General features: G+C 39.0%; 1 protein-coding gene across 1 annotated transcript in view; it reads left to right on the top strand.

Annotated features, from left to right (window-relative positions):
* The window catches only part of LOC149840153 (phospholipase D gamma 1-like), an 83,049-nt gene that overhangs the window by 32,760 nt on the left and 30,801 nt on the right, over positions 1 to 19,488 (top strand). Inside the window, 1 exon segment of the mRNA XM_090003058.1 lies at positions 175 to 323. Coding sequence (XP_089859184.1) covers positions 175 to 323 — 149 coding nt within the window.

Below are 19,488 nucleotides of genomic sequence, written 5' to 3'. Positions count from 1 at the left end.
ATGAATCTTTCCGTGTACATTAGCAGTCTATGTTACTTGATCCATTCCCATATTTGATTCTTTATGAGTGGAATATTGAGTTCTTCCTACTGTAAGTCTGAGATCGTCATTTGCTGACAATTTTTTTCTCATATGCTCATTGCTGGTTTTATCTTTATTAATCATTGCATGCAGGTGCTAACAACCTAATACCTATGGAAATAGCACTGAAAATTGCAAATAAGATCAAAGCAAATGAAAGATTTTCTGCTTATATTGTAATCCCAATGTGGCCTGAGGGTGTTCCAACTGCTACTGCTACCCAGCGGATTCTCTTTTGGCAGGTAATGCCTTTTTCATATGTTAGAGTTCTATCTCTTCCTGAGATTCTAAATCCAATATTTTGGTATATGAGATGTAAAATTTTGGTCATTGTGTTATTTACATGCACAATTTGTTGAAGTTTTGATTACATGCAGGAACCAATTTGCAGAGTACATGTGATAGCCCAAAGCCTCCATAGTTAGCTTTAGGTCTTCCAGTTAGAAAAATAGTGTTGATGAAGACATATACATGCACTATTTTGTGGTGGGGAATAAATTTCCCACCTCTTGCTAATTGATAAAACTCTGCTTATTTCTTTTTTTTGAGGATCACCAAATCAAATGATATTTCTCCTCATTTCTCCCTCTTCTTCTCCCTTTGAATCAATATTAATAGTAATCTATGTCTATACTCTATATAACTGAATTTTCAGCTTAGCGTGAGATCGAGATAGACATACCTCATCTTAACGACTCAATGATGTGCAAATCAATGAGTAAAAATTAGAATGAAGGGGTTTAACTTTTCCTATCAAGCAAGACATCCCCTAGATCCTATACTCCTCCATGTGTGTGTGTGTGTGTGTGTGTGTGTGTGTGTGTGTGAGTTGATTTGAAAGTAGGCCAAAATTAACATGTATCATGGTCTACATTAATATAAGGCTCCTCCAGTGAGTGTCCTGCCAGAGAAAGGTTGTTTGAAGTTTGTTGCTTTAACCAAACTCTGGGCTCAAAAAGATAGGAATTTTATCATACCATAATCCTAGTGAGGGTTTCTGCTTTTCTACATCCTGCATTAGTCGAGGAATGTAATTCATGACACCTATGAAGCCAAGCTGTATTCCAAAATTATTCTGCACTGGGTCTGTCAACTGGTCAGTTTCTTGTTCTTACCAACCAGAGCTGCTGCCAATCCAACAGTATTAGGATCTGCACCTACTAAGTTAAGCCCGATTATGTAATCAGTCATACCCACGAGATCCAAGTGGTTGATGGTCTCAGATTTGGTTTGTAAGTTTATAACTTGAGTCTGGCCTGAGATGCGAATAGGATCTGGAGCTTTTTCATGCAAAATATTTTAAAATAGAGAATTTTACTGTTATGGACCTGCATTTCTGTGTAAAATACTTTTAGCAAAGATGGGTCTGACTCTTGCTTCTGAATAATTCCAAACCCAGACTGTCCTGTGTGTAATGAAATAAGCGAAAATACAAATAACAAGTGAAAAACACTTGTAGGTCCAACAATGGACAAGAACCAAGAAGAATACACAATCACTTTAAGTGCAAACACATAAACCCACAAAGGGGAAATGCCAAAAGGCAAAAAAGAGAAAATATTATTGAGAGAGAGGTAGAGAACACCATACAAATGAGAGGGGGGGCACTCCCTTTATATACACAAAGAATGAGAGGGAGGGAGACCTTGGGGCTCCCACAATGACCCAACGACTACATATGTGGGGTCCCCAATGATTCTAAAAAAGAGAAAAAGAAAAAAAGAAAAAAAGAAAAAAAGAAAAAAAGAAAAAAAGAGAAAAAAAAAGTAAAATAAAACCTAAAATAAGTTGTTTTAAAAAACAACTTATATTATATGTGAAAAGACCAAAATACCCCTATCGGGTATTTTGAAATAAACAACTATATATATATAAACACCCCCTCAAACTTTACGGGTAAAGAACCAAAAGTTTGCTAAGAAGAAATAGAAAACAAGTAGAAAGCGCTTTAGTGAAGAAGTCAATCAATTGATACTTCGAGGTGACATAGGGCAAAGTGATAGTTACTCTTAAATATTTATCACGAACATAGTGACAATCCATCTTAATATGTTTGGTGCGCTCATGAAATGTATGCTTGCTTGCTATGTAGATCACACTTTTGTTGTCAAAGAGTTGAGATGGTGATTCCCATATCACTGAGAAGACTTCTAAGTCACACAATATCCATAGTTGTAGTCGCCATGACACGATATTCAATTTTGGTGGACGACAGAGATACCTTTTGTTGTTTCTTGCACCTCCAAGAAATAAGCGAATGTCTTAAAAAAATACAAAAACTAATAGTTGAGATTCTATCATTAGGATTACCCCTCCAATCAGTATAAGCAGTTAAATCAAATGATGATGAAGTGGATAAAAAAAGCTCTTTTGAAATGATGTTCTTGATATATCGCACGATTTTCATTATTGCTGCCATGTGAACCGTGGTAGGGGCATGCTGAAATTAGCTTGCCGCATGAATCACATGAGCAATATCAGGTCGGGTGATGGAGAGATAAGTAAGAGATCCAATTAATTGACGATAGGAAGTAGGATCGTCAAGTAGAATACCATCTTCAAGTCTTAATTTTGTATTTACAACTTCTGCAGTCTCCACCTTCTTTTCATCTGAGATCTCCGACTTGGCACAAATATTAGCAACTAATTTTATTTGAGAGAGTATGTATCATCTATGTGAATAGGCTATTTCAATACCTAAAAAGTATTTTAAGAAACCCAAGTCAAGACATATCAAAAGTTTTCTTTAAAATAGTTTTAGTTTCATTCACTCCTTTGTCATTTCTTGTGATGATCATATCATCAACATATATAAGAAAAATCACAATAAAGTCACCTGTTTTCTTGACAAAGAGAGCAGTGTCAGTATAGCAAGAGACAAAACCCAAATTAATTAGTACATTACCGAATTTATCATACCAAGCTTTAGGAGTTTGTTTAAGACCATATAATGCCTTTTTTAATTTTAGAACGTTTTCATTTAAATTCATGTCGGGAGGAGGTTCCATGTAAACTTCTTCACCAAGATCTAATTGATAAATATGCTATTTTTTAATAGATGTAATGGTAATGAGAGCTCAAACACTTGTCATTTGAGCAACCGGGGCAAATGTCTCATTATAATCTATCTCGTACTCTTGTAATATCGCGTATTTTCGCACTTAAACTAAGTATAAAAAAAATCATTTGAACCTCGATATTAGACCAATGCTTTTGAGTCTGGGCTTGACCCAGGTCTCATTAACTAGGTCTAAACGAGCTATTTAAAATGTAGGAAAGAGTTTTATTTTTTACCTTTAAATTTAAGGAAAATTCAGGTTATTTTTGGGCAAAATTCAGAATTTATATTCATATGATATATCGTTGGATGCATCTCAGAATGCCGAGCGCAACGATATGTCACTTTTCTGAATTCGAGTTTCGGTTGACCTGAAAATCACATTTTTCCAAAAAAGTGCAGTTTGTCGGTTTGGATCCGGATTTGGATCAGACTGGATTTGATCCAAATTAATAATGATCTGGACTCTATCCAAGACCCATATTAATCTGGATTAAGTCTGGTCTAAAATTCATTTGGATTTTTGGAGATGGGTTTGGATTTTGGATCCAGATCTAAATCCATGCCCAACGAATTTCTAACTTTAAATTCATTAAAAACCTTTAAATTGAAGTTATTTAGTGTTAAGAAGTCTCCCAAGTGAATATGGCAACTTTTGGAAGCTTTTCGATAATTATTAATTAATTTTATTTAATTCCGAATTTTATTTGCATAATTGATTAGGACTTCTTAAAAGAGTCCTTATACATACCTAAAGAGACTTAAGAAGGTTTGAGAAAAAACTTTAAAAAATTGAAAACTTTGAAAAAGTCAAATTAAGAGGAGTTTTGAAATTTTGGAAAGAGTGGGTGTGAGACTCCTCAAAAGAGGAAACTCCCCATCTCCAGCCCATCTAGAGAGGGCTGGAGAAGAGGGGGGGGGGGGTCACCCCCCCTCTTGGCCTATTTAAACATCAAAAAAAAAAGAAGGAAAGAAAAAGGAAAAGAGAAAGAGAAAAAGAAAGAGGAGAGAGAAGGAGAGGAGGAGGAGGAGGAGATCAATTTCTTCAGCCATCCACGTTTTCTACCGTTATTTTCTTATTCCTTTTCGATTTACAATCAAGGTACGGGTTTCCTCTCTTGAATCAAGTGACATATTGAATACCGATTGGATTTTCATGCAATATTTTGGTGAAAATTCATGGTTAAAGAGTAAATCTATATGTTTACTCTAAAATACACGGAGAAGGATTCATGGATCCTCTTTCATGGACGTGTTTGTGATTCTTTTCATCCTTTCTCAAATAAAATTTTGTACATGCGTAGTTTTATGTTAAAACAAAATTTATTTCATAATAAAAATAGCTTGTTATGTGCTTGTATTATGATATTTTCTTTTTCCATGGATGGTCCATGGTATATCTTATTAGATGCATGTCAACATGCGATTAATCAATCTTGTATGCGTGTCTGTCTTCATAAAAATCAACATAAGCATGTTAAGAATGGGTACAAGTCTGAATATGAGTTTCTGTCATGTAAGCATGCTAAGTTTTGAATATATATGATTTGTAGATCATGCTCGTTGGAATTCATATATACACATGTAAAATGTATTTCTGTTTAGGCATGTTTTCGCTTGGCAAGAGTGGATATATATTTTTTTCTGTAGAGGTGGGAGGCAGTGGGCTATTCGTCTGTCCAGCCGAGCTAGGCTTGGTTGGCCAGGCCTAACAGCCGGCTAAGCCCAGTCGGGCTTTGCTTTTCAAAAAAAAAATCTATATCTATATATATATATATATCTATATATCTATATATCTATATATCTATATATCTATATATCTATATATATATATGTTGTGACATGACAACAATTCTTTTTTTTTTTACTACGAAAATTTGATCTAAAAGTAGGATGCAGTGGATCTATTGGTTGTTTATGATTTACCTTTAGGCATTGCAAATCATGTTTAATAAATTGTTCATGTTATTATGTGACATGTCATTCATGCTGTGTATTGCTTTCATGTTTAGGCAAACCAAGGATCTGCTGTTTTAACAATATTTATGCGCATTGATTTATGACCACGTTCGGTTTAAAAGATATATATATATATATATATATATATATATATATATATATATATATATATATATATATATATATACTTGGTATTGCAGGTGTATTAGAGCTGGGCAGCCTGGCAGCCCTGCTGAGTGTTTGGCTGGCCAGACTGGGTTTTGTTAGGCCAGTCCAGCCACTTGGCTGGATTGCTGCAGGCCTATCAACCCCCCTGCCAGGCCCAGCTTGCCTAGTTTTAAAACAAAACAAAACTAGACTAAACTTTTAGTTTAGTTGTTGTGCTGGCTGGCCGCCCAGCCGAGTGGTGCTCGGCTGGCAGCTAGGCCTTGGCAGGGTGCCCACAGGCCCGGTCTGAGCCTTGGTAGTCATTGCCAGGCCCAGCCGACTGGGTCAGCTGGGTTGGTGGATCCGAGCCCAAGCCGACCGGGTCGGCTGGGTGCTAGGCTGGGTGCTGTTTCAAAAAAAAAAATCTAAAGGAAATAACATATGCAGTTTGGCATGAATATTTTCAGATTCTTGCTCATGAAAATAAACTGGTTATGTTATGCATGTGCATGGTATTATTACAAAACGGTTTCATGTACATATGCATACCGTTGGTACCTACTTGAGCTGCTAGTGCATGTAAATATTCTGAATATGCTAAGTATGTTAGACTTAATCTTATGCATACAAAGGGGTGACTTTTCTCATATGCTTAGACTTGCTGTGTAACACATGTTCGAGATATTGTTGTAAGAATGTTTGCCAGTACATGTACATACATGAAATTGAGATGTTTTTGCATGCTCAAAATGGCATGATTGTTTGCATGTTTTAATTGGAATGATTCATGAATGAAAGAATGCATGTGACATGAACATGTGTATTGAATAGAAGCATACACTTAATCTGAATGTGTGAACTCATGCATATGCATATGACTATTGTTGTTTCATGCATATTGTTAAGTTGACATTTATGAATGGGTATCAGAAAGCATGTAACATCATTGCATAGATGACATGTTGTCATGATTTTTGCATATGATGCATTGTTGATCAAATAATAGATCATTGCAGGTTGTGTGGGCCTCGAGCGTGGATTGCTCATTCTTTTCGTGTTTTAATGCATCGCAAAAGTCACATTGATATTGTTTCTGTAAAGCCCGTGAAAAAAAAAATCGTGTCCGGCTCGTGTCAGACACGTGCCCTGCACGTGTCAGACACGTGTCGGGGTCTGAGCCGCTTTGTCTGACCCGGATTCGGGTCCTTACCGGACCCGAGCTCAACCCGGACCCAGGTTCTCGAATCCTCGAGAACCTGCATCTTTTAAAAGACGCAGGCGTCCCGGGCGAGGGTTCAAAACCCTCGGCCCTTCTCTCTCCTCTACTTCGCCCCCCTCACGCTGCCGCCGGCGATCGAAGACGCCTACGAGTGATTCCGTCCGGCCGCCTCCCCTCTGAATTCCGGCGACCCAGTTATCCTCTCAGCGGCCTCCGGCAGCCGGCAACCTCAACCACCTCTTCGCCTCCCCCTTGCTGTCTCCTGTGTCGCGTGACGCCGGCGACTCAGCCGCCGACCAATGTTTCTCCCCCCTTTTGCTGCCGACCTCCCCGTCGCCGGTGGCCTCAGCCGACAGCGGCCTTCAAGCATCGCCGACTCTCCTGTCGGCGACCATCTTCACCCCTCTGCTTCCCCGTCGCCAGCAATCGCGATCGTCGACCCTTCCCCCTTCATTAGAGGCTGCGCCAGGGACCCCGAGCACCGACGACTCGCCGTCAGCCTCTGCTTCCGTCCGGGGTGCTGCAGTCGCTGCCATTCGTCGCCTTCGACCGCCTTTCTCTCCCCTCGTTGCGGTCTTCCGAGGTATAAACCTCTTCTCCCCTCTCCTCTTCTGTGTTGGTTTGGTCGACAGGGGGGTTGAGCCCCTGTCGACACCTCTTGTCGGCAGGGGGGGTTAACCCCTCCCCTGCCTCCTTTTTTTTGGAGTCTGTCGGTAGGGGGCTCCACCCCCTGCCTCCTTCTGTCTCGACAGGGGGCTCTGTCCCCCTGTCCTTGTGCCTGCCGGTAGGGGGCGAGGCCCCCCTGTCGTTGCTCTTGTTTTTTGGCATGGGGCTTCGCCCCCTGCCTTATGTTGTTGTCCCGGCAGGAGGCGGAGCCCCCCTGCTCGCCTGTTGTTTCTCGGTAGGGGGCGGGGTCCCCCTGCCTTTGTGTTGCTTCTCGGCAGGGGGCTTTGCCCCCCTGCCTTCTTTTGTTTGCCGGCAGGGGGCTAGGCCCCCCTGCCTTCAGTTGTTTCCCTTGCAGGGGGCGGAGCCCCCTGCACCTTCTGTTGTTCCTGGCAGGGGGCGGAGCCCCCCTGTCTCCTGTTGCTCCTCGGCAGGGGGTTCTGTATCAAATTTTATATATGGTACAACATCTACAGGAAACAGGGCACGCGCGCGCGCGCGCGAGAGAGAGAGAGAGAGAGAGAGAGAGAGAGAGAGAGAGAGAGAGAGAGAGAGAGAGAGAGAGAGAGAGAGAGAGAACAATGGCTGGGGCGGCTCACGATAGCTCGACCTCCAAGCCCTAACCATTTTATATATGAAGCAACTATACAACTATCCTTATAATATCAGAGATATTACAAAGATGCCATTAATGAGAGAAATACAACATGTGTTTCATTAACATACCATGCGTATGGATCTGGATCCAGATCCATACGCAAGCTATATTTTAACACCCTCCCTCAAGTTGTACGTGATTTTGGATCATGTACAACTTGCTCTTCAATAGCCAAAATTGACGTCTTGTTAACCCCTTGGTAAACAAGTCTGCCACTTGATCTTCTGTTCGAACATGACGTGGTTCTATCTCCTTCATCTCAACTTTCTGCCGTATGAAATGTTGATCAATCTCAATGTGCTTCGTTCTACTGTGCTGGATAGGATTACATGCAATGTTTATTGCGCTTTGATTGTCACATAGAAGAAAAGATCGAATAATTGTCTCCTCAAGATCACTCAATAAGTGTCTATTCCATGTGGATTCTGCCGTGCCTGCAGCCATCAATCTGTATTCAGCCTCTGTACTCGATCGTGCCACTGCCTTTTGTTTTCTGCTGCTCCAGGACACTAAATTGTGTCCAATATATACACAATATCCAGAGAGAGATCGTCTCTCATCTCGATCCCCTGCCCAATCTGCGTCTGTATAAGTGATGAGTTCATGTCCTCTATGCAAATTATCGTTCTTGCGATAAACAAGTCCGTCTCCTATAGTTCCTTTTAAATAGCGTAGAATGCGCTTCATAGCTTCCATATGACCCTCCGTTGGAGCATGCATAAACTGGGATACCTGATTGAGAGCATAAACTATATCAGGTCTGGTAAAGGTCAAGTACTGTAACATTCCCACGAGACTTCTATACATTATAGGGTTGACACAAAGATGACCATCTTCAGAGCTCAGCCTTTGATATAATACACTAGGAGTACTGACTGGTTTGCAATTCGTCATCCCGGCTCTTTTCAGAAGGTCAAGAGTGTATTTTTGTTGCATGAGTGTCAATGTGTCTTGTTGTCTGTCAACTTCCACACCAAGAAAGTACCTCAACTCCCCTAAATCTTTCATTTTGAAAGTTTTCATTAAAAACTGCTTCACGTCTTGCACATGATTATTTGAACTCCCAGTGATCACAATGTCATCAACATATATAAGAAGAAGTATAACAATGTCTGCCTTTTGGAAAACAAAGAGTGAGTGATCCAGAAAGCATCTTCTAAAACCATAACTTTGAATTTGCATAGAGAAACTTTCAAACCAGGAACGGGACGCCTGTTTCAACCCATACAGAGATTTCCTTAGTTTGCACACCCAGGCAGTAGGATCCTTCTCGGCATAACCAGGAGGTTGCTCCATATACACTTCTTCCTTTAAAGTTCCATGCAAAAATGCATTTTTAACATCCATCTGGCTAAGGCTCCAACCTCGATCGACTGCTAGGGATATGATGACACGAATAGTACCCATTTTGACTATCAGACTAAAAGTTTCAGCGTAGTCTTCACCATATTGTTGTGTGAATCCTCGAGCAACAAGTCGTGCCTTATATCTGTCAATGCTTCCTTCAGGCTTATACTTTGTTTTATAAACCCATTTTGAGCCAACTACATTCTTTCCTTCTGGCCGAGGGACTATTTTCCAAGTCATGGCATTCATGAAGAGCTTTCATTTCTTCATTCATAGCTTCAGTCCAATGACGGGATTGAAGAGCTTGATTAAAACAAGTGGGTTCAACCTGTTTTGTGAGCTGAGACATAAACAACTGGAAATCAAGGGAGAAGGTCTCATAACTCACCCATCGTTGAATAGGATGCTTAATGTGTGACGGCCTTTGAGCCGGATCATTGGCGATGCTTTCCACATTTCTCGGCTCTGTATTTTTGTCCCGTCTAGTGTATATCTGCCCAGAGAAGTGTTCTACTGGGGGTGTCTCGACTGGAGATGATTCAACATGTATTTGTGAGTCATTCAACTCCCTACTCAAGCCGAAGGAAGGACAATTTGTCTGACAAGTTTCTCCTGTATTAGCAAAAAGATTTGCGCTCATCCATGGATCATATACTTCTAATTCTCGAGATGGCAACGCTGCAGAGTCATTGACCTGAAAATTTTGTTCGTCAAAAACAACATTTCTGGAGGTCCTAATACGTTTTGTAGTAGGATCATAGCATCAATAACCTTTGTATTCATCTGCATACCCAACAAATCTGCACTTGACAGCCTTGTCCTGAAACTTATTTCGCAGAGATGAATCAACATGTACATAACATACACAACAAAAAACACACAGCTCATCGTAAGAGGGATGATGCCCGAATAAAGTATAATAGGGAGATTTCTGATCTAAAAGTGCCATAGGAAGACGATTTATGATATGAACAGATGTGTGAAAAACTTCTGTCCAGAGACTAACGGGCACATTGCTATCATGTAACATGCTCATCGCGCTCTCCACAATATGCCTGTGTTTCCTCTCTGCAACCCCATTTTGTTGAGGAGTATGAGGGCAAGAAACCTGTCGACTTATTCCTTTATCCCGAAGAATGGCAATAAACTCGTTCGATGAATACTCTCCTCCACCATCACATTGTAAATGCACAATATCACAAGCAAACTTTGTTTTGACCATCAAATGGAATTCCCGAAATATTTGAAAAACTTCATGCTTGTGTTTTAAGAAATATATCCAAGTATAACGGGAATATGAATCAATAAGGATAACATAGTAACAACTGCCAGAAAGAGAAGGAATAGGTGCGGGTCCTCAAACATCAGAACAAATAATCTCAAATGGCTTTGAAGCTCTTTTATTTATAATATGAAAAGGAAGAACATGACTTTTACAGAGTTCGCATGAAGAACATTTATTATTATTATCATCAGAAAATGAACATAAACTAGACTCTGGAAGGAGACCATCAGATACAAGATTTTCAACGAAACCTCAACTACAATGTCCCAAATGACTATGCTAAATATCTGGCTTATTACAATGAGATGAATTAAAAACTTCCAATGAAGGAAAAAACAAAGACTCTGAAGGCAAAGACACTGAAGAATGCTTGGACGACTTCAACTGAAGACGAAGACACTGAAGGAATCTCCTTGAAGACGTACATGTTTCCTTGTCGCTCCCCCTTAGCAAACGTCTCCTTCGTTCGTAGATCCTTAACATAAACAGAAGAGAGAGTAAATTCGACGGAAGAATTCATATCGTCAACAAGTTTAGCTACAGAAACAATGTTCTTTTTAATATTAGGAGCAAGAAGGACATTGGACAAGTGAAGTGAGGACTTTGACATAGGGATATGTGCATTGCCAGTATGACTAATGGAGTGATAAGTTCCATCTCCCGTAACTATACTACCTTTTTCAAAGTAAGGCAATAAGTGAGATAACTTACCCGTATTACCCGTAACATGTGTGGCGGCACTTGAATCAACATACCATTCGCCTTGTTCATTTTGCTTGATCGTCATCTGTGACAATGCTGATAACAAAAGTTGTTGCACATCTGTGGATGGCCCTTTTGTGTCCACAGCAGTAGCAGATTTATTTTCAATTTTGTTTATTTTTCCTCTATTCTGTAGATTGAACCAACAATCAGCTTTCACATGTCCTCTTTTGTTGCATAAGAAACAAGTGGGCACTCTCCTCTGATTCCCTGTATTAAAACCCCCTGAAATATTAGGTGTAGGCAAGATACCACGTCCTCTCTGCCCAAAACGTCTGCGGCCTCTGCCTCCTTGATGCCCTCCATTCCATCGTCCAAAACCTACAGAAGTGTCCATGGCCAAAACTGAATGAGGACGAGCTGATTCATTTCCTTCTGCCCTTTGCTTCATAATCATCTTATGCTGGAGAAGTTTCGCTTGGAGGTCGTCAAAAGTGGGCAAGTGAGGAAGGCATGATAAAGCTGTGGTAAACATGTCAAAGTCAGGACCCAATCCATTGAGAAGTTGTTGAACTTTATCTTTATCTGCAATAGCACTTCCAACAACAGCCAATTGATCAGTAATACTCTTCAAGCGGCCTATGTATTCCATGACTGTCATGGAGCCTTTCTTCAAACTTTGAAATTCATTTTTTAAGAACATAACTCGGGATTCTGATATCTGAGAGTAAGTTTGTGACAGCTTACTCCACAGATCCGCCGCAGTGCAATCATCTGAAAGAGTAACCAACACTTCTTGAGAGAGTGTTGACGTAATATAAGCAACCAAAGACTGATCCCGCTTCCTCCAAACTGTATACTCTGGATTCTTAATGGAAATGGTAATTGTGTCACCTTTCTCATCCTTGGTTTCCTGCAAAATAAGCCGTGGTAGTATAGGAACTAAACCATCCAAATGTTCATCGAGATCCTGACTCCGTATAAAAGGAAGGATTTGCCTTTTCCAGGTCAAAAAATTAGAATGAGTAAGTTTTTCTGTAACAAGCTGACTCAAGAAATTGGCAGAGGGACCGGATGATGAAGACGAAGAGTAATCCATATCAGTGGAATAATGAATAAGCAAACAAGATGAATGAAAAGAAATAAACAGTTTTGAGATCACTTAATCAATCAGTAAAACTGTAATAAGGCATATACCTGTACGACCAAAAGTGCTGCACAAAGAACACTAAAACAACAATGAAGGAAAGGAAAGGAAACTTGTGGAATCAAAACTGGTTTGAAATAAAAAAGGGAAACAACAGTCGATGATGTTTTAAAAAAAAAAAATTGGGAACCAACACAGACGATAGAGTAACAGAAAAGAGAGAACTTGGGATGAACACAGTCGATGAGCTGCTGTTCACGATCTGCGTTCTCGATGAACACAGTCGATGAGCACGCTGTTCACGCTGAAAGGAAAAGAAAAGTACCAACTTTCAGAAGGGGAGATTTCAGAGGATGAAATTTTAAAGGTTGCTGTTCTCGATCTACTGTTTCAGAATTTCTTCATGCACAGGATGTTCACGTAGTGCTGCTGTTCACGATCTGCTGCTCACGCTGTTCTCGATGAACACGTTGTAAGCACGCTGTTCACGAGGATGTTCACGCAGTGCTGCTGTTCACGATCTGCTGCTCACGCTGTTCTCGATGAACACACTAAAAGGAGGAACACGCTGGAAGGAAGAACACGCAGTTCACGATCTGCGAAAGGAGGAACACGCAGTTCACGATCTTCACGCATATATAACCATTTTATATATGAAGCAGCTATACAACTATCCTTGTAATATCAAAGATATTATAAGGATGCCATTAATGAGAGAAATACAACATGTGTTTCATTAACATACCATGCGTATGGATCTGGATCCAGATCCATACGCAAGCTATATTTTAATATTCTGTCTCCCTGCCTCCTGCGTTGTGCCAGCAGGGGGCGAAGCCCCCCTACTTTCCTGTTTTCGAGCAGGGGCTTGCCCTCTGCATCTCAGTGATTCTCTAGCAAGGGACTTTGCCCCCTTGCCTTGTTCTTGCTGCCGGCAGGGGGTTGCGCCCCTGTCTCGTGTTCTGACAGGGGGTGTTCCCCCTCTTGCCTTGTTGTCGCAGGTGTGACAGGGAGCTTCTGCTCCCTCCCCTGCCTTTCTTTGTGCTGGCAGACAGGGAGCTCCTGCTCCCTGCCTCTGTTGTTTCTCATTTATCTTACGGCTTATTCTAACGTTCTAAGCTCTCCAGGTTGAACGGTGGATCTAGCTCACCCTCTGTGGCTCGAGCTCTTGTTTGCTTACGCTGCGTGCGTATGAGGACCCGCAACCCCTTAAGGTAGGAGATTCTTGCGTGAAAGGACAATGAACTGATAAATGCTAAAATAAGAAAAGATAACTAAAAGAGGATGATATATGTATACGTATACTATATATACGTATGTCTTTACTTTCAAGGACGTTGTTTCGCGATCCTTGTCCTCTTTACTTTCTCGCACTTTCCTTTCTGTCGCGGCCGCGCTATATGTCCGTAGGCTTTCCATTCCTGTCTTTACATTCATGTCTTTTAACTCAAGTATGCGATTTCGCGATCCTTGTCCTCTTTACTTTCTCGCACTTTACTTTCTTGCTGCCCCGGGCTTTGCGCCCTGGCATTTACTTGCTTATGTCTGCTTTGTTCTCCAGGATGCAAATCCTGGTCCTCTACGTTCTTGCACTTTACTTCCTGCATTTACTTGTTGCCCCGCGCTTTATGTGCCCTGGCCTTGCTACTTGCTTTACTCTTCGTACTTTACTTCCCTGTACTGTTGTATTTGCTCTTGCACTTACCTTTTGTATGTGTTCGTCTTTACGTTGTTGCCGCACTTCGTGCATATGCCTTGCTCGTGTATGTATTCTATCTCTGTCGCATGCTTCTTTACTTGTTTACGCCTATCGTTTGATTGAGGTGCAACTTCATACCTCGTGAGCCATCCTTTAAACTTGCGTAGTCAGTATAGGATCTCCTACCTCACGAGTTGCTTACGTAGTTGCCTGCTTGTGTGTTATGATGATCGATGTATGATCCCATACCTAGTGTGGAGCTCTAGCGTTCTACCCTCGCAGTGCAGCTTCGCCCATCGAGTCTTGCCCCGCGATTTGCCATTGTATTAGTTTGTGCACGGGTTTGTCCCTTGTCAGCTTGCACTCCCTTAGTGCAACTTCAAGTGTATGGTGTATCTCGTTTCACTTGTCTTACAAGCCACGACACACACTTATGCACTTCGGTTCTCCAAAGACATCGTCTTAGGTGCAAACCTATTTTCAAGATGTATAGCTTGTAAAGCAGAGATAACGGCCGGATCTCCCAAATCGATGTATTTGGGATAGGTGTGTTACAACCTTAGTTCGCCTATCAGATACAACTCAGATTGAGCCTGTGCATGAGTAGGGCGGGGATCCTAGCGAGGTACTTGCGCCATCGCTAGATCGGCGTTACCTCGCCTCTGATGCGAGACCTAGTTTCTAGGCTTTCTGGTTCAACCATGATTGTAGCGCCTTCCTTCCTTTGTGGAAGTATTATTGGATCTCTTACGAGGGATCCATGTTCCTCCTCTTGTAGTTGTACCTTTAGTTATGTACAATATGTTTGGACTACGAAGAGCAAGACAAAATGTCTATAGTAACCTCTAAGCGTGTATTGACACATTAAGTTAATCCTGTTATGTTGATTTCGCCTAATAGGCAGAATGCTCGCGATTGTCTAAAGGACCCGAGCACGATGTTGGAAACTCGAATGAGTTCACTGTGGGCTTCTGTAAAGCAGATGTGTTGGGATTTCCTGCGAGAGATCCATGGCCCTCTCATCGTGGTTGTACTTTTGAACAAGTACGTGGTGTACTACGATGAGTAGGATGAGAGGTCTATGTCTGCCTCGAACATGCAATGACATGTGTTTAAGATCACAAGAGTGATGTTTCTGTTAAAATATGTGTACTCGTACACATATATGTTTGTTGAAATATAATCCTTAAATGTACATATATATATTTATATATATATATATATATATAAAGATACGTATACATATATTTATGTATACGTATCTCTATTTATATATATATATATATATTTTCTCTTCCTAAAATACCCTCAAGGGTATTCTTGTAATTTATCATTTTACGCATATTCCAATTGGAATATGCATTGTAATATTTCTTTTATTTTTTGTTTTTTTATTTTTGTTTTTCGTATTCGTACCATATTGGGGGCCTCCCAATAGAGACGTTGGGAGCCCCCAACGGTCACAAATGTGACCGTTGGGGGCTCTCCAACGTCTCCTTTCGGAGCCCCCAAGGTGGTCCCTTTTTGTGCTTATAAATAGGTGCTTTCCCCTTTGTATTCTTCACTCCAATAAGGAGCTTTTGCTCCATGTAATGTGTGTTACACCCTTATTTTCTTCAATGATATTAACTTATGCCTTATAGGCATTTTTGCCCCTTTGTGGGTTTATGTGTTAGCACATTATGTGCTTGTGTTTTCCCTTTAGTGGGTATATTCGCACTTCATGTGCATGTGTATTGGTTCATTATTGAACCCAATATATTCAAAGTCGCTTTTTTACATGGTATTAGAGCAAGGTTACGATGGGGTTGTCTCTTGGTGCAACGGAAAGCGTGGTGCTCAAGAAATGGTGAAGTATTCATTGTTCCTCTCCTTTTTAGAAGTTTTCGGTATGTATCTATTTTCTTAACATATTATGCATTATGAAACTATTTTTCTTCCACATTTAGTGTTTTTGATAGTTGAATCATTTCCTTTCACATTTCGTGTGTTCGTATATTTTAAAATATCTCTTTTTAAATTTGGTAAATTTGTTTATTATAATTCTTGGTTATATATTTATCGATTCCTCATCACATATAATAGTAATTTATGTTTTGCAAAATTGTTTTTCAATTATGTGAGATTTATGATTTTTTCATAAGAATTTCGTGATTAACCTATAAGTTAACTTTTTATATAATTTCTTGCTAAATTAATGATCTTTGCTTAAAAACTCTTGTGTATGGTTTTTAGTGCATTTTTTTGTGATAACTTATATAATTATTGTATAAGTTAATGATCTTTGCTAAATTTTTGATATAATTCTTGTATGAGAATTTCTCACATCTAAATCTTTGTAGTTTACTTTTTTTATGAACCCTAAGTAGTTCTTGTTAATGATAAATATTTATGAACTCCTAAAAGTCTCTCAATGGTTTTGGTTTATTTAAAGAATTTTGAAAAATTATTTGCAATAAATATGTTGTATGAACCATTGTGTTCATTAGGAAAGATCTTTTAAAAATCTTCTCACACTATATAGAATGCATAGTGTATCTATTGCATCCTTTGGTATAAAAGATTTCATTAATTTTTTATTTTTCTTCTAATGATGCAACTTTATAAACATGTTTGTTTGTATTTTTCACATAAGGTTTCAAAACCTCTTGATTGTATCTCTATGGATGCCTACATTGGCCATAATATGGTCTTCTTTGTCTTAAATTGCATTTATCAAGCATATAATTGCATAATTAAAGATTGAGAGACTCAAGCATTTGTTCCTTTTTATGAAATACATGCATTATTGCATGTTTGCCTTTATTACGCTTTTTGCGTATTTTGTTCAAGTGATTGTGAGAGTGTCTTCGTACACTTCTTTTATAAAATATTTATGCTTATATGCGTATTGTCTATTCATAGACATTTTCACATGGTACTCTCTTTTCAATAAAGAGATGTTTTTATTGCCTTCTTTAGGGCTTGTGTTTGTTTTTATCCCTTAATGGACTTGTAAGATTGTTTCTTTTATCATTATAAATGCTTCCGCAATATCTTGGTACATGTTGTCCTAAATTTGCACATTTAAGATTATTGCCATTTTACATCTTGGTATACATATAATTGCAAATTATAAAGGCTTGATTTGTTTCTTGGATTATTCCAATTCCTTTCTCACACATGACATAGCTTAAATATTTCATGTTGTGTTTATTAAGTCTTTTTATAATGATCATGATTGAACATAATTTCGTATATATGCAACATTATTGTTATATGACATATTGTTATGATTAATTATGTTGGACCTTTGAGTCGGCCCTCTTTGTAAAATCACATATTTGGAAAATGTTTTCCCTAAGAGTTCATTGCCCTTTTATGACATTTATCTTCTATCCATCACAAGGTATATGATGCATCAATCATTTTTTATGGCCCTATTGTTATATTAGAGACAATTGTTAAGGTGAGTTATGGGCACCTTGTGTTATGTCATTTTAGATTGTCCACTTGCCATATTATAGATGGTGGTTGAGGTGAGTTATGGGCACCTTGGGACTCTAGAATGATTTGGTATATGATCTCTAATTATGAGTGTGTCACTCGTTTGATTTTGGCCATTGATCTATTGGATGCTCTTATTTATATATGTGATGGAAATATGGTGTTTTGAAACCTTAAATGTTTTAAGGTATATTAAAATCAAGGTTTTAGGGATTATTGCCCAACCTTTTATTATTTATGAAACTTATGAGTGCATTTGCACATTTGTGATTTCGTGCTTTTGTGCACAAGTGTTCTTGGTGTGCGTATGTTCACACATTTATTCTCAAGAATATTGTTCTATCGGTTGTAGTATCTTGTTGAAGATATTTTTACATAGTTTATTCCAAAATATGGGTATTCTTTTTTGAAAAATATTGTTCTATTGATTAAAGGTTTTATTTATATGTTTGTCATTACAAGTTTTATTGCCTCAAAAGTCTTCTCCTTTTATAACTCATATCTAAGTGTCATCATATGTAGACAAGAATTTTATTACACCTTTGTGTGTTGGTAGCCCTTTGTTGGCTTTTGTTCTCTTGGTCTAGTAGCTGAACACACTTGTCTTGAGTGTTATTATATGTAGACAAGGCACGTTGATTCACACCATGGTGTGTGATTTTAGTCCATGTTGGCATTTGTGTCCTTGTTCTAGTCGCTGAGATGTATGCCCATGGTTGAATTCTTTCACTCAATTCAAGTGTCATTTTATGTAGACAAGAGATGTATTGTGTTTTTAGACCATGGTTGGCTTGATACTCTTGTTCTAGTAGCTGAACATACTTGGTCTTGAGTGTACTTTTACGTAGACAAGAGATGCTTTTGGTCCATGTTGGCGTGTATTCTCTTGTTCTTATCGTTGATGCACTCATTTCAAATATTATTACATGTAGACAAGAGGTTCTTTTGCACACCTTTGTGTGTGTCATTTGGCCTTTAATGACATTATATTTATATTCTTGATCTAGTAGCTTATACACTTGATTTATGGGGTTTGGAGGACTAATGAGGTAGTTGCTTGTAGTGGATGAACTATTGTTGAAAATTATGAAATTACATTCATTTTTTGCTTTCTTTTTACAAGTGAATCATATCTTTGATATGCATATTTTAAAATCAAATCAATATTTTGGCATTTAATCTATATATTAAGTGCTTATGGTTTTTTTGGCCACTTTCTGATATGCAAAGTGAGTTTTTTTGTCATTTGAGTGAGATTTTCCTAAAAGTGTGAGGTTCTCTACTCAAATAACACTCATTATTTTGCCTCTTAAATGGATTTAAAATCTTTTTGAAATCTTGTGCTTCATACACTCTTTTTATGCTCTTGAAGCATTTCCCTCTTGAAATCGCTTTCAAAGGAATTGCTAAAATCAATAACCCTTGTCTTTCTATATGTTTGGAGCATGTTCATTAATGTTTCTTTTAAGTGTTGATTCATTTCCTGATAGTATATGTATATGCTCATTTTGGCCTTTTAGGCCCTCATTCAATGAAGTTTATATAACTTATGCCTCTTCGTAGGCTTCTTGTGGTGTCCCTTAGTGGACCATTGTGTTCCCATTATGGGGTTGTGTTTGTCCAATGTTGGACCTTATGAATGCGTTATGCATTTTTGCAATTTGTTTCCGCCCACTATTTAACATGATATATGATTTTGAAACCTTGGTTTTCTAAATTTTCTTTTCATGCTAAAGTAATTATCCTATCCTGTGCTTCAAATTTCTATGCATAAGTTATAATTTTGCACCTTGTTAGGAATGTTCCATTTGAGTAAAGTGCACATATATTTTTTACTTGTTCTTTGTTGTTATTCCACAGGATCTTGGAGATAGGATAAAAAGAAGTACCTTGGATGGATCAGGAAATGTGTTCACCATTAGAAGGCAATTGGAGGAAGGCATTATCAAGTTTCTATAGCATCCTTTCCAAAGCCTCTTGGAGTCTTGCCCTTTTTTCAATCTTTTCGTTTCCCCACAAAGATTGAGGGGGGGTGTT

Source organism: Nuphar pumila, chromosome 4 (assembly GCF_984573655.1).
Source record: "Nuphar pumila chromosome 4, dmNupPumi1.hap1.1, whole genome shotgun sequence".
Taxonomy (NCBI): domain Eukaryota; kingdom Viridiplantae; phylum Streptophyta; class Magnoliopsida; order Nymphaeales; family Nymphaeaceae; genus Nuphar; species Nuphar pumila.
Note: the sequence above shows the minus strand (reverse complement) of the source record. Positions and strands in the feature narration are given on the sequence as shown.